Source organism: Mollisia scopiformis, assembly GCF_001500285.1.
Source record: "Mollisia scopiformis unplaced genomic scaffold LY89scaffold_13, whole genome shotgun sequence".
Lineage (NCBI taxonomy): Eukaryota > Fungi > Ascomycota > Leotiomycetes > Helotiales > Mollisiaceae > Mollisia > Mollisia scopiformis.
This window is the reverse complement of record NW_017263593.1, coordinates 417,170-441,493: the sequence shown is the minus strand read 5'-3', so window position 1 is coordinate 441,493 and position 24,324 is coordinate 417,170. Positions and strand designations below refer to the sequence as shown.

General features: G+C 47.7%; 10 protein-coding genes across 10 annotated transcripts; 5 read left to right on the top strand and 5 right to left on the bottom strand.

Moving 5' to 3' along the window:
* Positions 1-40: 40 nt before the first annotated feature.
* LY89DRAFT_719036 (uncharacterized protein) lies at positions 41-1,636 on the bottom strand (the record flags this gene model as incomplete). The annotated part of the gene is made up of 2 exons (XM_018218461.1): positions 41-1,278; positions 1,534-1,636. The coding sequence occupies 2 exons, from the start codon at positions 1,634-1,636 to the stop codon at positions 128-130; spliced, it is 1,254 nt and encodes a 417-aa protein (XP_018070634.1). The 3' UTR covers positions 41-127.
* Positions 1,637-3,598: 1,962 nt separating this feature from the next.
* Positions 3,599-4,918, top strand: LY89DRAFT_586297 (uncharacterized protein; the record flags this gene model as incomplete). Its single annotated transcript, XM_018209360.1, has 2 exons — positions 3,599-3,704; positions 4,026-4,918. The coding sequence occupies 2 exons, from the start codon at positions 3,599-3,601 to the stop codon at positions 4,916-4,918; spliced, it is 999 nt and encodes a 332-aa protein (XP_018070633.1).
* Positions 4,919-5,364: 446 nt separating this feature from the next.
* On the top strand, positions 5,365-7,091 carry LY89DRAFT_617415 (3-hydroxyisobutyrate dehydrogenase-like protein). Its single transcript, XM_018210801.1, has 3 exons — positions 5,365-5,829; positions 5,885-6,054; positions 6,277-7,091. The coding sequence occupies exons 1-3, from the start codon at positions 5,703-5,705 to the stop codon at positions 7,009-7,011; spliced, it is 1,032 nt and encodes a 343-aa protein (XP_018070632.1). The 5' UTR covers positions 5,365-5,702; the 3' UTR covers positions 7,012-7,091.
* Positions 7,092-7,273: 182 nt separating this feature from the next.
* Positions 7,274-10,861, bottom strand: LY89DRAFT_646785 (uncharacterized protein; the record flags this gene model as incomplete). The annotated part of the gene is made up of 3 exons (XM_018211934.1): positions 7,274-7,573; positions 7,628-10,718; positions 10,767-10,861. The coding sequence occupies 3 exons, from the start codon at positions 10,859-10,861 to the stop codon at positions 7,274-7,276; spliced, it is 3,486 nt and encodes a 1,161-aa protein (XP_018070631.1).
* Positions 10,862-11,079: 218 nt separating this feature from the next.
* LY89DRAFT_782563 (uncharacterized protein) lies at positions 11,080-12,354 on the bottom strand. The gene is made up of 2 exons (XM_018222593.1): positions 11,829-12,354; positions 11,080-11,779 (listed from the first exon to the last, which is right to left on the bottom strand). The coding sequence occupies exons 1-2, from the start codon at positions 12,325-12,327 to the stop codon at positions 11,229-11,231; spliced, it is 1,050 nt and encodes a 349-aa protein (XP_018070630.1). The 5' UTR covers positions 12,328-12,354; the 3' UTR covers positions 11,080-11,228.
* A 211-nt stretch (positions 12,355-12,565) lies between these two features.
* Positions 12,566-13,271, top strand: LY89DRAFT_685299 (UPF0057-domain-containing protein). Its single transcript, XM_018215057.1, has one exon. The coding sequence runs from the start codon at positions 12,652-12,654 to the stop codon at positions 13,117-13,119; it is 468 nt and encodes a 155-aa protein (XP_018070629.1). The 5' UTR covers positions 12,566-12,651; the 3' UTR covers positions 13,120-13,271.
* A 132-nt stretch (positions 13,272-13,403) lies between these two features.
* On the bottom strand, positions 13,404-15,203 carry LY89DRAFT_707611 (Clp1-domain-containing protein). The gene is made up of 5 exons (XM_018217619.1): positions 14,972-15,203; positions 14,813-14,920; positions 14,090-14,765; positions 13,773-14,039; positions 13,404-13,723 (listed from the first exon to the last, which is right to left on the bottom strand). Exons 1-5 carry the CDS (start codon positions 15,005-15,007, stop codon positions 13,431-13,433), a joined length of 1,380 nt encoding a protein of 459 aa, XP_018070628.1. The 5' UTR covers positions 15,008-15,203; the 3' UTR covers positions 13,404-13,430.
* A 42-nt stretch (positions 15,204-15,245) lies between these two features.
* On the top strand, positions 15,246-18,104 carry LY89DRAFT_669805 (uncharacterized protein; the record flags this gene model as incomplete). The annotated part of the gene is made up of 5 exons (XM_018213127.1): positions 15,246-15,300; positions 15,382-16,098; positions 16,295-16,714; positions 16,933-17,789; positions 17,865-18,104. 5 exons carry the CDS (start codon positions 15,246-15,248, stop codon positions 18,102-18,104), a joined length of 2,289 nt encoding a protein of 762 aa, XP_018070627.1.
* A 797-nt stretch (positions 18,105-18,901) lies between these two features.
* Positions 18,902-19,789, top strand: LY89DRAFT_78702 (uncharacterized protein). The gene is made up of 4 exons (XM_018223036.1): positions 18,902-19,054; positions 19,105-19,209; positions 19,253-19,414; positions 19,469-19,789. The coding sequence occupies exons 1-4, from the start codon at positions 19,004-19,006 to the stop codon at positions 19,637-19,639; spliced, it is 489 nt and encodes a 162-aa protein (XP_018070626.1). The 5' UTR covers positions 18,902-19,003; the 3' UTR covers positions 19,640-19,789.
* A 454-nt stretch (positions 19,790-20,243) lies between these two features.
* Positions 20,244-23,382, bottom strand: LY89DRAFT_78663 (phospholipase D/nuclease). Its single transcript, XM_018223004.1, has 6 exons — positions 23,058-23,382; positions 22,982-23,009; positions 22,778-22,930; positions 22,546-22,728; positions 20,634-22,497; positions 20,244-20,578 (listed from the first exon to the last, which is right to left on the bottom strand). The coding sequence occupies exons 1-6, from the start codon at positions 23,195-23,197 to the stop codon at positions 20,364-20,366; spliced, it is 2,583 nt and encodes an 860-aa protein (XP_018070625.1). The 5' UTR covers positions 23,198-23,382; the 3' UTR covers positions 20,244-20,363.
* Positions 23,383-24,324: the final 942 nt, after the last annotated feature.

Below are 24,324 nucleotides of genomic sequence, written 5' to 3'. Positions count from 1 at the left end.
TAGCCTCAGAATACAAGATCACTTTGAAGCTTCAAACATCCTGGGCTGTTGATATTAATGCTTGGCTAATTGCTAGTACGGACTAGGCTGAGCAAACGCCCTGTAACGTAAAGTCCTTTGGTTTGCCTCAGCTCGTGATGGCTTCCTTAGATACCGTTAGCTTACGAGCAGAACGTGCTGCTTTTGTTCGTGTTTTCCACCCATCGAACTTTTTCTGAGTTATGTTTATATCAACACCAATCGATTCGGGGTCTCTCAGTCCATTGAGAGTAACAAATTCAGAAGTCATAATCATACGATTGTGAACATATGTCAGCCCAGATAGGTACGTCTCGAGCTGGTATCTGGTCTTCTCCTCTCCATTCTCGAGTACCGCTATGTCCCCAATACATTCGAATATTGTTGGAATTACGGCATGCCCATCCTCTCTCCTAACCCCATGGCGGACTAGACAGGCGTCCATGTGATACACTACAGGATCGAGTATGTCTTGAGGATTGAGAAATACTTCGTTCCACCGCATGGTGCGCCGCATGGCACAGAGCTGGTTATATGGCGTACCGGGAAAACAAGCCCGCGAAGAATTGTTGTACGGAGCCACGACGCTCACGCGTCGTACATCGATGGTCAATTCTTTGACGGTTATCGCTCTCCCAGAAAGAGCTGTACTGCCACGTCCTCGCTGCAGAAGATCCAGGAGGATATCGGAAAGTGCGCGTCGAAACTGAGGGCTTTTATCTGCAGCTGAAGGGTCGATCAATGGTGGCAGACGCCATATTTCGTGTTCGTGATCTTTTAGTCCGCCAACAAAGCCAGCATTTCTGACTGTTATCCTGAGCTTTTCCAGTCTGTTGATCAGGATTGGCACACTCAGGCAAGTTACCCACAGCTCAGAATCGTTGACAAGCATCAGATCGACCTCGTAGGTCTCTTTCTGTTGATATAATTTTATGAGTTGTAGCGTCTCGGCCTTGAGAATATGATTGACACCAAGTGTTGGATATTGTTCGAAGAGGATCGTGTTGTGATAATGGACTAACCATCCAAAATTTAAGGTGTACGTTGGAAACTGTCCATAGTCTATGTTCTGTGATTTGTTGAAAGGAATCCTGGGTGCTGGATATTTTTGGTAAGATGAGGGGTACACGAAGTCGAGAATCGCGCGACGAAGTTCTAGGGGCAGACCAAGGAGAGTTCGCTGGTGATCCATATCGATATGTTCCGCGAGATACTGCAATGTTTCGCTCGTATGTTCGAAACTCCTCGGAATAAGCGGAACTGAAAAGGCGTCGCAGTCAGGAAGCAGAAGATATGCCACTCCGTGAGCGGCGGGACGGATGGTAGGAAAAGATGTTCGATTTTGGCAAGAGGAAAGTCTATAAGATTACTGGCAGTGACTTGAGGACTGATGATCGAACACCTGGTCTGAAGCTGTGAAAGGATGAGAAAGAGAAGTGCAGAAGTTTGAAAGCCAGAAAAGTAAATGGCAATCAACATAGAACGCTAATTTAGCGCGTGCTGCAGCGTGCCTACCATTCTGAGCCTGAACCATCACGACCTCGAAGACGTGGAACTCGATCCCAATTTCATTTCCAGGTAGTTTCAGGAGAATAGATGCTTTCCCTTTTCCCCTCATCATGAATCATAAATTTTTACTATTCAAGTTGAAGTAAATCGAAGCAACTTGGAAGTTGAAGCATCTCACGTGACTGAAAATTGATCAATCAGAATGCAATCGCCCGTCGTACATGCGTACGGTACGAATTTAGTCAACACATTGTCTCGAACACTTTTTTGATGTCGAGAGAAAGAGAAGGAGCACCATCTCAAGATGTACGAGGCACTTGAGGATAGCCGCGAGGTTGCGCCATGCAACGGTATTATAAAAACAATCCCCACACCGAGGCCATGACTTCTCTGGACAACATATACTCAAAAAGGCACTGGGAGTGGAAAGTCCAAAACAGCAATGTTTGTCGGTTCGATGAGTCAAGTTCTTGGTATTGAAAAAAGACATGCATTTCTCAACTCCACATATAGCAGCACAGCCGAGAATATTCTTCCACAAGCTGTATATTGAAGCAAATGACCAAGTGAGCAAACAAAAACTTGGCTAGAAGGTTGGGGTGTGGGGAATCTTGGTTCTTTCGACGCAAGCCGAAACTTGGCAAAAGCTTCATCGACGGATGTTTTGTACAATTATTGTCTGGTTAAGAGCACTTGCATCTCGATTTCAGGAGACAACAAATTGTACCATTTGAGAGGAATGCATTTCCAGTTCAGCGCACCTTCAATGCTGAACTCAAATAGACATCCAGCTGTGAAGATGTCTCGACGGCTAGGTTCAGGACTGCCACTGAAAATTTTCTTGTTCTGTTACCACAAAAGATAACCAAAGGAACGCCGATCTTTTCAGCTCCCGAGATGCCTTGCATGTCGGTACTCAATCGAACTCTTGAAGATCCGCTGTCAGCTCTTAAGCGAGGCTGATTGCATGTGTTGATAGGCATGCATAACAGATCCGTTAAGCCTCTCTCCTCAACACAAATCATTTTCATATCCTCGGTTATGGTAAGAAGAAAGAAAGAAAGAAAACCCCTCTCTCTCCCTCGCCAGATAGTTCAGGTAAATTCGTCATGGCGCTTCACATGTAACAGAATGGTGCTCATATGACGTGCACTTGCGTGTTTTGCAGTTTGAGGTTGTGAGAGGAGCGGAAACAGACGGCTGACATGACAAGAAGATAACGTCGCAGATGGTGAAACATGCTCTGAGGAATAAATCGGCTCAAAATGCCTTTCATGGCCCCTTGCTCTGAACGATTCGTTATCAACAAGTTTGGCAGCGGTGCCAAGAAAGCTATCGCCATCGCTGAGAGGTTGCGTTGGGTTTCCCGCGCTGAGCCTATGGGCCTATCGCTGTGCCACAGGGCGTTTGGCTGGATTCAGGGATTTGAGAGTATCAGGTGGTGGGAGACCGACGCCATGGTGGTGGGGTGAGCGAGGTCTGTGTTCGAAGGAGGTTGAGAGGGATTCTCTTATCTCGTCACGATGGATGCTTCCTGCGTTCCTTTATATATAAAGGAAGGACTGGGACCACTCGCGCTGGAATCTGAATACTCTTCCCGACCATAGCGTACCCCTCCACCCCTTTTCACTGCAACCTCAGGCCACAGGTCCCCCAATTTCCAACAATTTGCATTACTTTAGTACAAATACCAGGTTCTAGATCCCTGAAGCGATCATTTGCCAACCACATTCAGCACAAGCGACAGCGGAACCCTCTCACTAACACCAGCGATAAGAAACAACTATCGAGGGGTCTCTGGGCCAATAGCGACACGTGCAGAGATTATACGCAGAGGATGATCCGGGGATATAAAGACGGATGATGCTGCATCATCTCGCAGACCACCCTTTTTGCCTTTGAGAGAAAGACGAGCCAGAGAGAAGAAAAGAAAGAAGTGAGGAAAAAAGAGGAGGGTGTGTCGGTCCAGCCGAAATCCCCAATATATGAGCACATCTCCGCTCTAGCTCTTTTGGGCCTTGTGTCCTTCCCTTCTCAGACTGGGAGAATGCCTCCCAGACACCACGTGCCCATGAAAGAACTGCCTTTGGATTTTCATTTGCGCCATTACACCAATTACACCAATACCGTGGTCTTCGACACTATCAATGCCGTGCCAGGACTTAAGACCAGCGCAGGTGAGTGGGAACAACGTGTCTTCTAGAATCCGAAATGGAAGCTTGTAGATTTTTTTGGGTCTTCTTCGTTGCTATTTAGGACTGAAGTTTTGTCGCAAACTGTTTTGTTGTTTCTTCACGAATGCTTTTGGTGTTGTTGAGGTCCCACGAGGCTGCATACTTAGATTTTCACACTTCACTACCACCACACTTTTCTCCTGTTTCCAAAAAGTTTTCTTGTCAGGTATATCTTTAGTTCTCTCAATTTATATTCCATTGTTACGCAGCACGTGCTATAGTAGACTACCATAGAAGACCCACAGCTAACATCATAACTACCAGCCTTCTTCTCCTTCTTACGCGCAAACCTAGTCCTCCCCTCCTCGACCCTAAACTCCACAACCTCAACACCTCTCCTCGACCCATCTTCCTCGCAAACTCTCCCACCTCTCGGCCCTTCCACACTCGCAACCATGTCCTCTGCCGATGATGCAGGCGACGAAGTTCTCCTTCCTCCGAACCCCCTCGAAGGCGTCCCAGAGCTCATAACCAAGCCCCTAACCACCGAGGATGACAAGATCTCCGCCTTAAAGCTCGTCGCAGATTCGATCGCGCAACAGAGGAACATAGCCGCGAGCGCCATTATCTTCAATCCTCTCATACTGGCTCTATATATCGGATTGATGGCGGCTATCAGTCAATATCTGTATAAAGACAGGGGAGATATTGGAGTGGTCATTACGACAGGAGCAGGTGTTACGATGGCATGTTTGGTCGCCATTCGTAGTGCGACCGGAGGTTATCTAACAGCAGCCGAAGAAATGACGTGGAAATGGGCGCAGAATGAAGATGGTGAGGATGATATCATCATCGGGTCGAGATTTGGGGATGAAATTATGGGTGCGGCTGTACTAAGATTGGAGAGGAGTGGAAATGGTGGTGCGAAGAAGAAGAAGGCGAGTGGAAAGACGGGAGGAAAGGGTTTGGTAAGAGCTTGGACTGTTAGAGTCAAGTATAGAGGAAAGGGAGTCGGAACTGAGTTACTCGAGGAAGCGGTCAGGATTACGAGGGAGAAGTTGGGAAATTCGGCAGAGATTGGGTTCGCGGCTGAGCATGCGAATAGCAAGAAGGTGCTGCCGAATTTCTTCAATGGTATATTCAAGAAGAAGGAAGCGAGAGCTGCGAGGGCGCTGGAGAAGGTAGTAGAGAGTATGGATGGGAAAAAGAAGAAATAGATGGTTGGCCGCAAGGGCTGTGTATAGTTGATACATACATTCGTTCTTGTATTATGTTTTGGTGTTGGATTGGGCAAGATACCTAGAACGGATAGTTGTGCATATGACGACTTAATATGTTACTTAATGGAAAGACTGAATACCTGAGCGATTGTTTTATCTGATGAGGAGACTTGCGACAGAAACCTGAGATCTGTCATAACAAGTCAATAACCACAACCAGGCTATCCATTGACATACATAGATCTTCAAGACAATCTACGAAATGACTCCTACAGAGCAATTCCTCTCCACTGTAGTCTTGGAGAAAAGATTCTCATTCTTCGAGCTCCGAGACATGCTTGGACATTGACAAATCTCACCACGTGAACTACACTACCCCTGTCAGATTCTAGACTCTCGCTAGAGAGCTTTCTCCCAAATTTTTCTTCCTCCTCCCTCTTCACATTCTTCAACATCACATCTCGAGATTCAATTACTATACTCAAAATTGTTGCTATCTTGCTAACGAGGCAGAATTCCTCGGTCGGAACATTATGTGGAGCATGGAACCAAACACTTTTCACTTCTGGTGCTATGTCACCACTTTGCCGTGAGAGCGAGCGATGATCTCGGGCGCGTTCGGTCTGTCGGTACAACTAACCTTTAGCTCTTGTTTGCTCCTCCCCATTTCCCCACGTTCACTCACGTTACAGCAAGCAAACAAGCTTACCTTACCCCGAAAGCCACACACGCACACGTCCCGAGCCTTTACTCGTACACCATCAACAACACAACATCAATCATGAGGTCCAACGTCAGAATATCGGCTCCTGCTGTGCGGGCAGCATTGAGATCTGTCCAGCGTCGAAGCTTCACTGCTTCGGCGTCCAGACAGGCTCAATGGGGTTTCATAGGCCTTGGTCAAATGGGTATGTGTTGCACGCGACCTTCTGAATTGCTTCATTTTCTAACGGACAGCAATAGGATACAATATGGCCCGGAACCTACAAGCCAAGCTCCCGTCGTCCGATACCATGAAGGTCTATGATATCAATCCTGCGATGGTCGAGCGATTCGCGAATGATACAAAAGCATTGACGAGTGGAGCTGCTGTTGAAGCAGTTGCCAATGTTCGAGATGCTGCTGAGGATTCTGTATGTGCTCTCTGATACCTTTCCCTACCCCGCTACCGCCGTACCCCGCACCCCTTATGTGATGAGTTTGTTCTATCCATGATCTAAGTTGGGGTCGTCCTCACCGGCGACCTTTTTATGATTTTACAATTATACAATAAAGCCAATCCTCTGATATCAATTCCACCCGCTTCCTCCCCATCAATCCACTATCTAGGAGCCAGCAAACGCTAACAGCACAAGGAAACGACAATAACAGTCCTCCCCGAACCCTCCCACGTCAAAAACGTCTTCGGCCACATCCTCAAGCCCCCCCTCTCCGAATCCCACGTCTCGAACCCAGACCGCCTCTTCATAGACTGCTCGACCATCGACCCAGCCTCCTCGCGCGAGGTCGCAAACGCAGTCCACTCCACCGAACAAGGCCGCTTCGTCGACGCCCCCATGTCCGGCGGCGTCGTGGGCGCCACGGCCGGTACCCTGACGTTCATGCTTGGAGCCCCCGACTCGTTGGTCTCGCGCGTCGAGCCCATCTTATTGATGATGGGCAAGAAGGTGCTGCACTGTGGAGCGCAGGGTGCGGGCTTGAGTGGGAAGTTGGCGAATAATTATTTATTAGCCATTAACAATATCGCTACAGCGGAAGCGATGAATTTGGGCATGAAATGGGGCCTCGATCCCATGGTCTTGGGGAACCTGATTAATATCTCGACGGGCAAGTGCTGGCCTAGCAGCGTCAATAATCCCGTGAAGGGGGTCGTGGATGGGAGTCCCGCAAGTCGAGATTTCCAGGGCGGGTTCGGGTTGAGTTTGATGAAGAAGGATTTGGGACTGGCTATCATTGCGGCCGCGGAAGCGGGCGCGAAGCTAGAGTTAGGTGATAGGGCGAAGGAGGTTTATGAGGCGGCGGAACAGAGGGAAGATTGTAAGGGGAGGGATTTCTCGGTTGTTTATAGGTATCTTGGTGGAGCTGAGTAAATACTAAAGGTAAGTTTGAGATGAATATATCATTGAAGGCGTTTTGGTAGCTACCACGTAAGAGCTTCATAGATTGGACTCAAATGTATATGAATTTTTGTCTATCTAGCATTTCATAGCCTGGTTCTTTCTTATTCATCGCATTTATCTCGTCTGATTCGTGACGCCGAACGGAGGAACGCCACCAGCGGAAAATGCAGCAAATCCTCACCCACCCCAAGCACACATCATACACTCACTCATACCCATTCCCTCTCAGAACCTAATGCAACCTCTTCAACTCCTCCACCAACCCCCTAACATCCTCCACGCTTGGACCTAGCCCCTGACAAATACTCTCCTGCACCTCCTCATCACAATCCAAAAACCTCTCGATCAACTCACCGTCCACGAACCGGTACGGTTCCTGTGACTCTCGAGTCCCGTTCTTATACCGTCTATACTTCTTGAAGTCGATTTGACCGAGCGTGCTGATGTGGGATTCGCAACGCTCTTGGAGACGGAGAAGGAGGTCTTGGGATGATGGGAGGATAGTGGCGACGAGGTAGATGGATCCTTCTGTCTGTTTGGCTGTTAGTATTGCTATAGAAGAAAGGAGGGGAGGGGGAAGACTTACAGTAGCCATGAAAGCCTTTGGGGCAACCATGGCGTTAGGACCGGGCTCTACTTGGATTCTTCGGATGGCGTTGACTTGTTCGCCTAGGTGCATTTCTCCGATGATCTCCATCCTCTTCTTATCTTCTGCTGTGACGCCCGCTTTGTTGCGGCGGAGGATTAACAGGTTGCCGTCGTGGTCGCTTTCCAGGTAGCAGTCGTTGTCAATGTCTGTTACGGCTGTGGCCCAGCAGGGAGCGTAGTCTCGCGCTACTTGTTCCAGCGTATCTGGGATTCCGAGACTGCCTGGGACGTATTCGACGATGGAAAGGGATTGCATCATATCTGCAATAGCAATGGTGTTGCCCGTGACAGAAATGTCCATTGGGACGGTGACACAACGATATGTTGCGGCTTTGCGGAGTGTTGCCGAACTGATACTGTTTTCATGGTACTTGAAGACAACCACTGTCTTGTATAATATGGCGACGACTTTGTCACCTAGCATTGCTAAGCGCCGACATGCACACTTGAGTGTGTGACTTGTGATGAGATAAGGAGTCTTCTGGCTGTTCACTCCGAAGACGAGTATTCGGCCTCGACGGTTTGGCTCGGCCAGCTCATCTGAAAGGAAAGATGTGCCTACAACGAAGCGTTCTGCTAGCTCATCCCCTGAATCTGCGGTAGGCAGCTGGGCGCGGATAACGCACTCGATGACTTCAGGCCCGTTGCTACCATCGAGCTCGTAGGGTTTACCAATTTGACCAAACATCATATCTTCGACAAGCTGGAAAGTGTTCTTGACCGTCTCTTCTCCTTTTTGAAGCTTACGAGTGACACAGCCAATTCCGAAGGCTCGCTCATGGGCAGAATATGCGATTCTTCGTACTGTGTATCCTATTGGTGATGTGCGTACGTGAGTCCGCCTCTCGGAATCGACCTGTGAGATTTTGAGAGTGCCAGAGCCAGCAACAACGATTGAATTTGGGAATGCCTCGCCATTGAAAGGTGCGACACATACCGCATTGTCTGCAGTGACAGCAGAGTAGACAATCCTGCCTTCGGAGCCATAGATCAAGCTGGGATGCTCGCAAGTTGCAAAAACGTTGGAGAGTCCGTCGGATCGTGGCAGAACGTGAAATCGAGCTTGTTGTGTACCTAAAACAATGCTCTTCCTACCGGATAGCTGGAACGACTTGTTAACACCGAACGTCAAAACAATGCCATCTTCCATTGCGATGAAAAGCGTTGGGCCTGACACACTCCTCGGTAAGATTTGCGTCATAACGATATTCCTCGGGACAGAGGCATCGTTCTTTCGACGGACATTTTCAGAGTATACGATATCCAGATTTGTTAAATCGAGGACAGATATGGTACCGGACTTCCAGAAGCCGACTATTCCAACATTTGGAATATCGCTTGGAACATTGATGCAAGCAACTTGATCACCCTCTTGAAGATTCTGTATAGCCACTTCTTGGAGTCCCGAGCGCACGTCTAGAGAAATCAGCGTAACACCATTACACGACAATAGAACATGGCCCTCATTCGCTGATGCAGTAGTGATCATTTCGCCCGATGGGGGTCGCCATTCTGCGCCAACAGAAGATGGAGATGAATTTGGTCCAAGAACTCGTACCGACTCTGTCGTGATCTGCAGAATGAACCCATTCGGTAGATTTATGGCTAACAGAGTTTGTTGATCAAACGACAATCCTCTGAATTCTTCAACTTCTTCAATCTCGCCTCCTGAGTCAAATTTGAATACTCGAGTCTCGACAGCTAGAGAGACAACCAAAGTATCGTCATTTTGCGAACCAGGACTAGAGCGAAGAGAGAATACGTCTCGAACGTCGTCCATGTCGTCGGTCAAGATACCAACATCTTCCAGGCCAACGCCACTTCTGACGCTTCGAAAGCTTCCTGACTCGAAAACACCACTTCCTGTTACCAATCGGGCTTGACCGGTGGAATACTCATTCGATTGTGTTTCTCCTTCTCGGCTGCCCATATCCATCACTGCAAAGTCCGTAACAGGCGCAATATTTGGCATCTCTTGAATCACCGTGAGATGACCCAAGTCTGTTAAGGTCTCGAGATTTGGAGGAGCAGATTTTGCTGCTTCAATGTCCAACTTGAGAAATTGAGAGTCTCCTTCATGGGAGCCAACAAAGACAATTCCTTCTCCAAGATGCACTATAACAGTAGCTTTTGATGTCCGTCCTATCTTTTGTAGGGCCAAACCAACAACTTCGGAGCCTTCAACTTCTAAGGTCAAGAGGTGGAGGATACCAAATTCATCCCCTAAAACAAAGTTCAAATTGTCAAGTTGCTCCCAAACCACAAATATTGAACCTTCGTCGAGAGCGAACTCCACAACGGCTTTACTTTCATCGTCTAGGTAGGTAAATTTCGTCTCTCCAACGACAATAACACCACCCAGATGCGCTTTCAAAGCAGCTGAATTGCGTGATAAGTGTCTCTTATCCTTGCTGTCGCCTTTGGATACTGGAATCAAGTGGCTCGCGCCCATATCCAGTTCACCAATATCATTTTCTCGGTCTTTCGAAGCATCAAATGTTGCCCAAGCCATCTTCTCATCCACCAATCTGTATGTGACTAATCGTACATCGCCGGAGACTGTATCTGTAATTAAGAGGGCAAGCTTGGGTTGTTTCGTCTCCGTGTGGAGGAACGCCATGGAGCGAACCTTTGTCTCCGCAATACGTGTCTGCTCTGGCACACCCAGATCTTCAACGCGACCTTTCCGCGGTTTCATAATATTGATCAGGTTCAAGACTCCTTCGAACAGAGCTAGCACCAAGAAACGCCCCGTTGGGTCGACGAGGCATAGATCTCGGCTTTGTGAGTCTTGCAGATATTTGTACGCCATATCCTCGAATCTCTGCCGTGTTTCTAATCGTTTCGTCTCTTTATTAAAAGCTATTGTGAAATACTGAAGTTGCTGCGTGCCGACGAAGAGGAGGTCTGTTTCTGCACCGATGATTCGGAATTTGGCAAGCATAGAGACCGAGCCGTATATCTGGTGCGAGTCGGTCATTACGAATGTATCGTCTGCCGGTTGCCATATTTCGATTCGAGGTCCTTTTCTACAAGCTTGGTCAGTAAGAGCTTCGAGGACCTAGCAATGTACATACGCAACGACAAGGCATTCTATGTCCGGATCCAAGAGATTCAACCTCAGCGCATGGCGGACGCTGCTAGGCCGATGGATGGGGGCAAGATAGGCCATACTAAAGGACCAAAAGGGGCGAAAGGAAAATTAGGAAAGGAAGTTGTTGAAGTTAACAAGGCGAGCTTCGAAGCTCTCCACGGTTGATGACCCGCACTTTTAATCGTGAGCTTCCGTTCTTATCGACTTCGGCGTTAAGATACACTTTTCTCCGCAAAACTACCTAGGTAAGTCAAGGAGACGCAAGGCTACCAAAGTCTCTGAAAACGAAAGTTACTGTCAGAAGCTACACGAACTAGGTATCAAGAAAAAGGGTTGTATGTAGTCAACGATATTGCCATTCGTTCAATTCATTGCAAGCTCTTGGCTATGCGGGGTATCTTTTTTTTGGACTGCTCCAGAAAATGCAAGCAAGACAACAGAGTCATTATGCCGGAGCAACAACTTCACGCTCATCTCCAGAGGAATCTGACAACGTGCTCGACGCATCACTCTCCACTGGCCCTGCAGCCGTCTCCTTTTCCTTGCCCTTCTTGCTTCTCGTGATCTTCTTGCTTCTCGATAACTTTGCAGCATCCCGTGGAGCACTGATGAAATCAAGGTACTCTTCGTCATCTAAAGCACTCAATAGCTTCGGTAACTGTGCCAATACCTCGCTTCGATCCTCAACTCCATATTCAGCCCCCACGAAGAGACTTTTATGATACGCAGCCCAGGCTATTTCCTCATCTTCGTCGATGAACTTGTGACTCTTCCATTGCTCTGACTGCGCTGCCGTGATCCGTTGAGCCATGGTATCGGTGGTCTCTTCTTCGCCATCGATATTTGACTTTACCATCATATGAACAGCTCGAGCTTCAGCGGGTCTTCCTTGTTGTCCTGGTCGGCCATAGCGATCTTGTTCAGACTGCGCATCAATGTGATGAAACTGGGGTCGCATTTGGACAATGTTATCCACTGGTGTAAGATGTAATTGGTCTATGGAATCTGTTAAATGTGGAATTGCTAGTCATATGAGTCAACATACCCTTCTCGAAAGTCCCAATCATATACTGAGGTGTGTTCTCTTCACTTGATATTGTTTGTCCTCCCAACGTCTGTTTCACCAAGGCGTGCTCCTCCCTAACAGCATGGTCGAAGTCGGCGATGAGATCTTGTTGCCTCTTATGTTCGGCCTCGACATTGTTAGGTCTTCTCCCAGCAATCACCGACCCTCCAATTCCGAAGCCACCAGGTAGACCGTGATTCGCTTTGGTCTTCTTCATCGCGCTGCCCCATCTGACGCCCTTCTCTTTGTCATAATTGTGGTGGGTGTCCATTGGCACATCAAGCTCAACCATACCCGCACCAGGCTTTACACGCATCTTCAGAGGCTTCGACTGGTGTTGCGTCGAGTATTGTTGTCTCGAGTCGCGATTGGGAAATTGGAGGATATACACCTGTTGAGTGCCGGACATGTAAGGTTTGATGAAGACATCGTATGATGCCTTAATAGGGTCCGGATCTTCCATGTCGACGTCTGCCATTTCAACCCAAATTGAGTTTGTTTGTCGCGGATCAGATCTGAGAATCTTTTGTTCCCGACAGCCTTCTTTATGCGTGGGGTAACTAGCGGCCGCTAGTGGCTCTGATCTGCTCAGCCACTCCGAGGTGTGAAGATGACGCCTCCTGGTTGTACAGTCTTAGGCAACACAATCAGAAGACGCCCATCGTGCCACTCACTGTCTTAAGAACCTTGGACCCCTCTCATTCATCCTCGACTCGACTGTATCATCATCGCAGGCATCAAAACCATCAGCCAGTCCGCCATCTTCAAATAACATCGAATATCGAAACAAACCCCCTTCGAAATGTGCTCCGCAGACATCTTCCTCGGCCTCATCGCCATCCTCTTCCCGCCCCTCGCCGTCTGGGTCAAGACTGGCCTCTGCAGCGCCGACTCTCTCATCAACATTTGTCTCTGCATGCTAGGATATATCCCAGGTCTCTTGCACGCCTGGTACATTATCGCCAAGTTCCCCGAGCCAGATTACTACGAACCTATTCCAGGGGATGCCGAAGGAGGCCGTGTAACATATATTGTGGTTCAGGGCCCGAACGGAGGCACCCAGAGAGTCCCAGCTAGACAACAGGGACGACAACAGGGTGGAAATGGAACGGCACAGGGCTATGGAACAACTGCTACGATGGCAGCACCTGTCCATCAGGAGCCGAATGGAACGTGGACAAATGCTGCCGAGGGTTCTAGTAATGGTGCCGTACCACCAAGCTACGAGCAAGCTGTGCAGGGAGACAACAAGATTCAGTCAAGGGATTAGGCAGTAATCCTCGACATTAGGGCTCAATGGTTAGATGGACGATGAGAGAAGAGCATTGCGGGTGTTTTCATGATGGAATGAATTGGTTACGATGGACTGAACAAGGCACCGGCGTGTGAGGCGTTCAGGACATCCTACATTGTATTGTACCGGGCTTCTATGAACATTGAATTCTTCGCAATCGGTGAATCACGAAATCACCTCTTACATGATACCTCATTTCCAAGTGATTCAGTTACTCTGGGCATCGAGATTCTACTAAGTGACATCAAAAGCAAAAGAAAAACAGTCTTATTCAAAGGTTTCATTCATTAGCCCATGAGACTTACAGCCACTTCAGGCCAACTGCCCCAGATCATTGGTCTGTCGGTCATTCTAGTATTCATGGGTGCCAGGACCTTCAATCTTCGTTTTGTTTCATCCACTTCTGCTACGTACACAAAGCCCATGACGCTGGCATCCCTAATAGTATCCTGAGAATCTGATACTGATGCATACATTACTGCAAGTATGCAGTGCTGCATTGAGGCATTGGGTTCCACTTTCTCATAGAGTCCATGATCCGTCTCCTCGACTCCACCAGGTAAGAACGAATTGGTATGTGCTATCAACGGTAAGCTAGAGTTTCAGGGGGTGAGATCTTAGGGTGTTACCTTCTCTGATCTTGTAGACCGTGACTTCATCGTATCCAAGACTTTGCGTATGGGGACTGAGCGTAGTCCGGGTATCACCAAAGAAATACTCTTTGACAGTAGCTTCATTCGTCAATTGCATGAACGTATCATCTCGGTCAACACAACCACCTGATTTGTCAAGCTTCACAAGAGTGATTGTTTCGCCTGTACTTGTACGGTACGTCGAGAAACGTCGAAGCATTTCGCTGTGTAATCTTTCGGAGCCGATCACAAGTATAGTATTGACTGCGAATCATGTCTGTAAAGAGGTTCCGAGTGAGTTGAATTGCACTCACCTGAGAACTCTGATACAATATGTGATATCAGATCAAACCCACCTTTACCTTGACTTATAACCCCTGGAGTATCAATGATCATGCCTGTCGACTTGATGGCTGGATCGTCCGTCAGTCTGCTTGTAGCTGCCAAAGCCAACCTAGTGATAATTGGCTTGTACAACTTCGTGTTGTCTTCCGGATTACCCAGTCCATAGTAATAGCACAACGGCAACTTTACAGGCACTGGAGTAGAGGTGCTTGTAGGACTGCTTCCCCAACCTTGTTCCACATCAATAATCGAAGCAAACGGCGTCGCAGTCAAGCTTCCAGGTATTGACAACAAGCCTTCCCTCGAATCGGTATTGATGACCATAGGCTGTTGTCCCATTCTTAATGCATATGCCGCTAAGAGCTTCACCAAACTAGTCTTCCCAGAATTCGTTGGCCCAACCACCAGTACCCTTGGACCTTCACGACGGTCCCTCTCTGCTTCGTCTCGTAACTTCTCCAAGGCGAAATGGGTGTTGACATATTGTGTCATGGGCGTCTCTTCCGCTGTGTACTCTTCGCATACCCCCGTAACCTCAATTCTGCAACCGTGCCATGTGTATATCGAGGACTTGGCTCCGCGAAATGTGTAGAGGTGGTTTACTGCAAGTTCTGTCCCGAAGATCTCTGCAGTCCCCGAGAGGATCTGGAGCCTCATTAGCTTTGCCACTGGCTCGAATAGCGATTCCATACCTTCACATCGATCTTCTCCCCAATATCGACTTCAAAGCGCCATTCTGAATTTGCTTGAAGGTCGTGAACTACTGTCGGTGCTACAGGTATTGGTGCTAAGAAGGCAGCCTGTTCTTAATCAGCAGTTGTACATGAAAACAAAGCTTCAAAGAACTATACCGTTGGCGCAGCTTGCCCCAGACCTGGAATCGACATTGTATCTTTGTCGTTGTCAAAATCGAATTTGTTCGCGGATCATAAGGTTTAAGGCTAGACAAACAGGGGTCTCAGACTTCAGCCTTGTGGGGGCCGCTCTTTACTCTTTCAAGAACTTTATTTATTTACTTGCGCCCGCGACGTGTTAAGAACCAAATATTCCAACAAACTTGTGCTGGAGTACAAGTATTGTCTGAAACATCGATTGGTGGCTTTCGCAAACAATTCAAAGTGCGACATGTCTCGGATAACGCGAAGCAAGAAAGCTCTCCCTTCAGAAACCAGCACTTCAGGTGCCGGCAATTCCAAAGCAGGCTCGGAGACATCGACCATACTTTAGTCGACATCAACCAATACCTTCGCACGCCCTACAGGTTCTGCCAATGAAGGCAAGACATCCAATTTGACGCCTTCTCCGCAGCCGCCCGCGAGTTCTTGGGATGTCACGGGTAGCTACCGTGTGGAATTCTTTTGGCCTGAAGTTGATTCATCCAGCTACTCCCTGTACATTCACCCCGCATCTGACAGCCACGATGATTGTGAATACTACGCCGCTTTTCAATTCGACAAGCTTGAAGGCATCATGCGACTTTGTCCTCAACCCGAACAATCAGATGGCAATCACCCAAGTAACGATTTAGAATTTAACGAGTTCGAAGAGGCCTGCCGTCTGGTGGACAACACCACTGCACCGAGCCCAGACTGTAGGCACTGGCTCATGCAATGGAGGGGTGCAGATGGGGGTTTAAGGCTAGGGAAAAAGGTCGGTGGAGAGGGAAATTGGGTTCATCACTGGAAGGACGATATCGATGATTCCCCAAATTCAGGCGAGTTTCAAGGCATCCGCATCCGTTTCTACTTTGCCTTTGACGGCAGAGCTTTTGGGATCAACGCTAAGAAAATCGCGAGTCTCCCAACGAGTGAGAATACCATGCTACCCTCGAAGCTAAGGGAAGACTGGAAAGACCGATGGAATTCTGACTGGAACCTGGATTCGGTCTCGGAATCAAATGCAGAATCGGATACAGAACCCGCCTTTGATTTGAAGGACTTGGCGAGGACTCTAGACGATCTCAGAAACGACTTTCGAAGTCTGTCCGTCCCAGGATCTTTCATAGAGCAAGCGTCTGCCTGGGCCTATCATATAACTGGACATTGGAATATTAAGGACTCGGACTTCAAACCTCTCAATGGTTCAGGAGAACCAAAGCCTGTATCCTCAGAAATGGGCCCCAAAACTATGGTAATACGGATGGCCAATAATCCTAAACACTCCAAAATTTCTAGGCAATTTTGGGCTGAATTCGGCTTTGGGGGGGGAGATTGTTGGTACCATGAGGCTATTTCCCATACCTAGATTCGGAACACCCATCCACACGGCGAAAGAGCTCGAAGAGGCCTGTGTCTTGAGATCTGGGTGCTGGCCGGGGCCGGGAGCGGAGGCGGAGGCGGAGGAGGCGAAACCTCAAGGATGCAATAGCTGGTGTGCCAAATGGCGGGGAGAAAAACAAGGAAGAGTAGAGGTTCAGGATGAGGACAATGACTGCGACTTCGACTTCAAAAGAGATAGCAGCGGAAAGTTAACTGCTTCCGGGCTTTTCATGAACGGTCTCCAACCAATCATTTTCGAGGCTGAAAAGATCAGGGATCTCCCTCCATCCAGCGGAAGAGAGCCTACTGTCTCAGCAGCTTGGAGTCTCTGGAAACGTAGGGAAAAGGCCCAACGGATAGGACAGCCTTCTTAGGCGGATTTCTATGAATTTGTGATCATTTTCATTTCTTGGAGGTCGACGAAATCCTCCCTGGGGATTTCTTTGTTTGGGAGAGCACGAGCTAGACTCCACTTGGCATTCGAATCAATTTTACCATGAGTTATGACGACAATGTTTACTTTTTCAATGCTACAAAGACTGGAAAGCTTGAAGTGGAAGGAGACACATCTTCGTCTTTGGAGTCAGATTGGGAGATACTATGGAATACAGCTTGGGTAGATTATTCAGAGTCGGAGGGTTCGGATCATTTGGACAGCTCTGATAACGTTGAACGACAACCAGCTTACAAAAAGCCCTACACGAGGAGAGCATACGCTGTTCCGGAGCTTTTGCAACATTTAGAAAGCTCTGACGACGACGGACCACGAATAGGATCTAGCTTCCGAAATATCACAAATACTAACGTACGGAAGACATACACTGTCTCCGATCCTTCGCAACAACATCGATCGGGTGGCCAGGATCGCGGAAGCTTGTCTAACGTTGGAAAAGATCAAGCCCAATCCGGCCCTAAAAGCAAGCCCCAGAAGCAGTCGAGAGAAAGAGAAGAGAAGTCTGCCGCAGAAAGAGGCCACAATGCCCTCAAGACGCTTTCGCGGCGGAAAGCCATTCGAGAGAGTGCCACGGACGGAGCTCCGTCAGGAGGAACGTCCGCAGAAACACCCAAACTCCCTTCTGCAATAATAGCCTTAGCCCCCGAAGGCCAAGCGCTTCCTATGGACAGTCCGATTTTGGGAATCCTCCTCAACGATGCCCTTTCAGAATATAGCAAGCCCGTCAGACTTATCGAAGAACAGCCAGCTTGGGCTTGGGATGTGACTGGATATTGGAACGATCTCAATGCCTCTACCATCAGTCGTGGGAGTGGGGAAGCATCCATTCGCGTGATATCGGTCCACATGGTCATCTGGATGTCTAACAACGCAAGGCATTCAAAGGTCGGTCGTCAATACCATGCAAAGTTGGAAATTCCTGGTCTTCTGGACGCCACTGTGCGGTTCTGCCCGCAAGTACACCCATCTTCAGGAGGTCCAGTTACATTGCAGGATTTTGAGAAAGAATGCGTGCTAGAACCTGGCTGCTAGCCTGGACCACACCCACAAGGTCGAAAGACGTGGCATCTGAGGTGGAGAGGCATTGGGCATGCTGGTGAACAGGAAGATGGGAGTGACGAAATTCAGACCGAAGTTACATTCGAGCAGAATGGAAAATTGACACTGAAGGGTACTTTCATATATGATGATCAAGAGATAAGCTTGCTCTTTACGAAAAGACGGGATATTCACCCGCCGAAGGGTAACGGAGCCACGATCAACAGTCTTTGAAATGCTCTTAAACCACCGAAGGCCGAGGACATCTTAGTCCCTGCCCATTTGGCTGCCTATTATAGACAACTTCATGGTGGACGAGAGTGAGATCGCAGAACGAGATCGGACTTCTACATCACTAGCATTCGTCCTACAAGCCTCAAACTTGACAGTCTCATACAATTGTACTCTGGACACTGTAGTCTGTGGATATAAGTAGCAAGTCTAAACTCAGCAGCCTTGCGCCATCCATTCACGTTCACCAATACTCGTCCTACGTGGGTCGCTTGCTTCCTCTTTCGGCTTAGCTCCAGCCAACTCCGTTATAGCTTTAAATAAGTATTCTTTACTCCAAGAATTAGCAGCCGAGTTAGAGCATATGGATTTAAGAGATAGTAATCCGCTCAAAACAAAGCAAGGCCGGATTAGGAATGGTTACCCATACCGAAAAGAGGCCGCTAAGGATAAACAATGGTTCGCCCTTATACTAAGCAGTTCATCATGACCCGTCTCATCATGATGAGCTGTTAATGTTTTGTCAATTTTTCTTATGATTCTTTTGGAGTCATTTTGGTGGTGCTGGCTAAGCGAAGGGTTAAGCGAGGATGGCTCAAAGATGAGTCGTCCATCGCTGACTTGCACTCGAGCTGCCTATTCAAATCAAAGAGTAGACCTGGATAACTACTGGAAAGTTTGCTTTACGAGGGAATAACTCAACCTCGCGACGAAATTTCATTCACAGCATGATTTTGGGACAATCATTTTCATATCCTGGGCAACCTATATCATGCCCTCCACTACCATTGAAGCTCCCATTTTGTCTTCAGATCATCTCGAAATCACTTTCAACAACTTCGCATAATCCATCACATCTCTAGACACGTTCAATTCGTCGCTTACAGTACTCCCCATTCAAGATGATTTCTGCTCTCCTCAAAGCCGTGGTCCTCTTCAACCTTGTTTTCATGGTAAGATGCTTGATCTAGGATACAGATTCCGTTGCTAACAAGAATCGAAGATAGCGGCCTTCAAACTTTCTGAACGAAACAAGCTCTACCCTGTGATGAACACATCCAGCAAGGCGGTCTTGGCGAAAGATAGCTTGGCGATAGAGGCACGTAGTGTAAGTCACACCTAACTCAATAAATAGTAGCGCTAACGTGCAGGCTACCTGTTGTCCTAAAGGCGACCCGCGAGGAATGCCAACAAGAGCCGATGCCTTAGCCGCAATGGATTGGCTCACCAAACCAGGACTAAACTGCGGAATCAGTCGCGGAGAAACCAGAGTTGGCTGTCTCAACAGTGCTGCGATTATCGTTACGAACCCAGTAAGATCTGCCTTTTTAAACCTTTGGGGGTACGTTGTACTAAATTACCTGAAGGGTGCAAATACTCTCAATATCCCCTGCGGAGTGATCTCTTCGGTCGTCAGCGATCTTGCGACTCAGTGTGCGTCGACGCTTGGGGAGGATACAATCTGTGGAGTAAGTCATCAGGCTTATGACGGTAATAGTTTTGTGGTCGTAGTCATTACGGATCCAAAACCATGTTAGACTTCGGAAGGAGTATTTTCAACGATTATCGAACGTGGCAGGATTTCAGGCGGGCTTGACGGTTCCATATGTTGTTGAGCGGAATAGGAGTGGAGGTCATTTTTGACTTCTTGTCTTAGTTGTCTGGGTTTTTGTTTTAATATTTCCAGTACATGTTGTATTAGCAACATGGTTCACGTACCGTTACACTGCTTCATGAATCCTTGATTACTCTCGGGTCAATGACTTCCGTCCCGGTCCTCGCTTAACCCCTTTCCCGCTCACCACTCGAACCCGTCATCGTTATCGTTCTCACAATCATGAGGCCCAACCTTGTTTCTAATTGCTGCTGCCCATGGATCCGGCTTGAACAATGCACTCAAGCCCGACAACAAAGATCCTCGAATGTTGGGAACGAATCACCCATTCATCAGCACATTCAAGTCACAAGAACGACTACTGACATTACACCTCTTCGAACCAATGCCAATATCGTATCAAAATGAAGCATTCGCCTAACAGAGTAGACATTCACTCCAGAATATCCATTCATTGCGGGTGTAGAACCGAATAACATTAACAATATCTTCGCATTAAAATTCAACATCACCGCTCATCTTGGTCATTAGCCCCCTTTCCATTTTCGCCACGCCCATTCCTCATCCGTTCCCAATGCAAAATGCAGACCTAAGCCAAAAGTTGACATAGCAAGTATCTCCCTTCCCTTCATTCCTTTTTTCTGAGGTTACGTGTAAACACTTTCCGTGAACTGATTGACCTGCAATCCTTTCTCCGCCATCTCCGCATCTTTCAAGAAGTCCAAGGGCATCCAGACAAGATGACCTTTGATTTGGTCGAGCTTGGCTCGGATTTCGTTTGGTGGAATCATTTTGTCGTAGATATGACCTGACTTTGTGCCCTTGGGTGGGAGAAACTTGTCGTAGTCATCGAAGTTTTTGACTTTCACCTTGTCAGCATATAAATGTCAAAGATTTGGAGAATATGTAGGGCTTACCATAGTTATCAGGATCAGCATGGAACAACTGTCTGAAGACCTCCGTGTTCTTAGTCGCTCTCGTAGTCCACAGATCCCAGACTTGGTCGCTAAGTGGATCAGCGACATACTCGAATGTATCACCTTCTTGCGGATCATTCGGTACATCAGGTGGCTGCGCGTTGGGGTCTTTGCTTGCGTCCAAGTCTTGTGGTCGTAGAAGACCAAGATGCTCTCTCCAGAGATAACGTCTCAAAGTGGCGGCATGGTGCCCAGCTTCGTATGGCTGGCCATCCATAGTGCTTTGAAGAGGCTTGGTGTCCGTCATGACAATGGATAATTCGCTGTCGTGGATACCAATCTGGGAGCGATCGTTTAAGTTCGAGCTACCGCAGATGACAGTCTTGTCATCGACTATGAGAACTTTTCCATGAATATAGAGCTCTTCTTGAATCCAGTTCTCTACTTCACTCTCTAGGTCGCCTTCCCATTTCTCGTCCACGAGATCAGGTTGATCAAGCATGGCGTTCTTTGCTACACTGTCTGTACTTTCAGGTACTCGATTTGTACCTGCTGCTTCGGCATGGGCTTCAAACTTGCGCTTTGCGTCGGTCCTTTCTTCTGTTGCTTCGTCTCCGGAATCGTCACGTGGATCAATAGCTCCCTTTTTGCCCATGTGCTTGTCAGCACCATCTTCGTCTCTGGAACCATGGATACCAGAGTCCATAATTTCTTGGGCTTCTGCTCTCTGTACGTCTTGATATTTAACACCAGACTTCTCTTCTTGATCCTTCATTGCTGGAGTGACGTTTAGACGATCGTATGATCGGAGGTTGAAGAAAAAGATGTGTTGAGTCGGATCTACTCCTTGGGCCCTGACTTGCTCGAAGATGGAATGCTCCCCTCTGAGAATTGACTTGTACTGGTAGTCCATGATAGCTCTTGTGCCTAATGCAGCATCTTCTCGAAGGTCGCCTGCGAATCCTGGGATTGAAGGAATGACTGCAATAACACGGAACTTCCTGCCTTCTTTCCCAGCCCTGACCACCGCATCTACGATTGCTCTACCGATCGTATTCTTGATCGGTGGTTGCTGGTCTCCAGTGGCTGTGATGAAGAACTGGTTTTCGATGTATACGTAGTGTTGCGCATTCCTGATTAGTTCGCTGTATGCGTTCTGAATACTATGTTCAGTGAGAATGCCACTTGACCAATCACCGCTGCTTCGGACTATTTGGGCATGGACAGTTCCTTGCTGTTTGCCGAATGTCTTGCCACTCAGAGGCGACAATGGATGATGGATGTAATCCCCGACAGGGAATTTCGGTCTCTGGACTCCAATGAGATCCTCATCTGGTCCTTCACGACCTTCCAAGGTCAGCCAATCATATCTTCCATCTCGCTTATACTTGTCGCGCTTCACGAAGTTCCATCGAAGAACAAAGTGTTCTGCGATGTCATAGACGCAGTCACCAACAACGCCCATAGCAACGTCATGCCATGGCATACGGCCATATTCAGCTTTAGACAACTCATTCGACTTCCAGTCAGAAACTGTTTGAAAATCCATGACACGGTTATTGTTAAAGTCTTGTCCAGGCCAGATTTCAGTTGCAACACCTTCAGGGTGAACATCTGCAAGTGGATGCTGGTGATTGTCCCATCTTCCGAAACATAGATCTAGGCCACCGATGAACGCAACATCGTAGTCGATAACGATGAACTTCTCATGATGTGCCCAATAGAATGTCATATCTGCTGCGTTCTCGAGGACGTTGTGGTCGGGATGGCGCATGACAGTAATATTACCATGTCCTTTGGTTCCTTTTGGGCAGAGAGCTTGAAGGGCATGCTTGGTATGAGCAGAATTGCAGGTAAGGGCAGCCTAGATTCATTAGTGGTTGTACCATTCCCCAGTTCAAACGGAGCTTACCTCAACCTCACGATACACAATCACGAATATCTTGACACCTGCTTCTGCCTTTCTTTTCAGAATCTGATCCAAACGCCATTCCTGGTTATAATATGGAGGTCTTCGCATGAACAGTTCTGGAGAGAGCCACCAATCTGCAATATAGATAGTTTCTTTCGCACGGTCGAGAGCAATAGACACAGCCTATTTCCATCAGTATGCTACTACACGGACCATTCTAGTGACAACGTACCCAGTAGTAATCTCTTCCATCAACATACCACTTGATGTTGTTTCCTGGTCTTTCGGGTGCGAAAGATTTGAATCGGTGCGATTCTGCAATCTTGGTTCTCTTGTCGTCGGTAATCTTCTCGTGTTCCTCATCGTGTCGATGGTTTGGATTAACCTAGACTATGGTCAACCATTTGTTGCAAAAGTAGGAATGCATATAATTTACCAGATTTGCTAGCTTCCCAATTTCATGTCTTGATATGAGGTCAACTGCTTGAACTCTGTACAAATCAACGACTTACTTCTTGTGGCTAAGTTCAGCTTTCAGATCATATAATTTTGTATCCCGGAACTTCTCTCGCAAGTTGTGGAACGGATGCTTTATCTTATCCTTCAGATGCTCCGGATTCGACCCTCCATCAGAGGGAGCTGCGGTAGACATGGTTCTCTGTTTGGTCCTCGAGGATGAGAGGTACTGGCACTGGAAATATCTGATTTGAGGACGGCAAGGAAGGAGAAGGGAAAAGTCATCCAGATATCGGATCGGGAAATATAATTGTGCAGGCACGAACGAGAGAAAGAAGAAGCCTACCGCCGGATTAAGAAACTGGTTCCTACCTAGTCAGCGGGGTGAATTGACTCTGCGGTGCTCGGATGGTTTGCTGATCTTGATTGTACTGTGCTCCCAAGACAGCCAAGGCTGAATGACGTCAAGTAGCGGCACAAAATCCTGGTATACCCGAACCTTCACGATCCAAATCTAAGCTTATCTGTAGCATGTAGGGACATTAACAAGGATATGAACCCTTTAAATGCGACATGCGGTCATGACTGTGGTCGTGAAACATTTAGTCCACCAGTTGAATACAAGCCTGAATCGGTTTATGGTATCACGTGACCATATATTCATTTGCAACTCTGAGACTCCAATTATCCATCATTGTTGCAATTCCGCAAAAGGAGGCTTCGGATAGGTTTAAGCTAGTGACTGGTGTTACCTAATACTAAATGGAGCTTGTTTCGACCTTGCTGTCTGCTCCACGCCTCGGCTCATTTCTATGTGCAAAACTTCTGTGGACTGAGCAAAGCCAGCTCTATCACTATCACCATCGTGTGCTTTTTCTCGGAAGCCATTATGAGTAGTCAAAGCACTTAGTATCCTTTCATATGCTTAGACAACCAACTAGGTAGGTTGGTAGGTTGCTTGTGTGTGGAGAGACCTCGGCGTTGTACGAGGATAGTCTTTGAGGCCGGAGATGCTCTCAAAATGGCATTATGTTTCTTCTTGAAATAGACAATTCTTTGTTTGAAGGGTGTTTGCGTTGAGTCCATAACTTCTCAAGGCTAGAGGTGGGATTCATCTAGTCGGCTGGATATCTGCAGCAGTTCTGACAATAAGCTTGTGCAGTGGTTCGTGGCAAGATAGTTTTGTACATAGACAAAGTTGTTTAGCTGCTCTTATGGGATGATCAAATAGTAATAGACAATTTCAAACAATACCACTTCATAGAAAAGGCTTGGTGAGCTGATGTTTAGGTTGAAGCAGGCGACGCGGTTCGCCAAGACCTT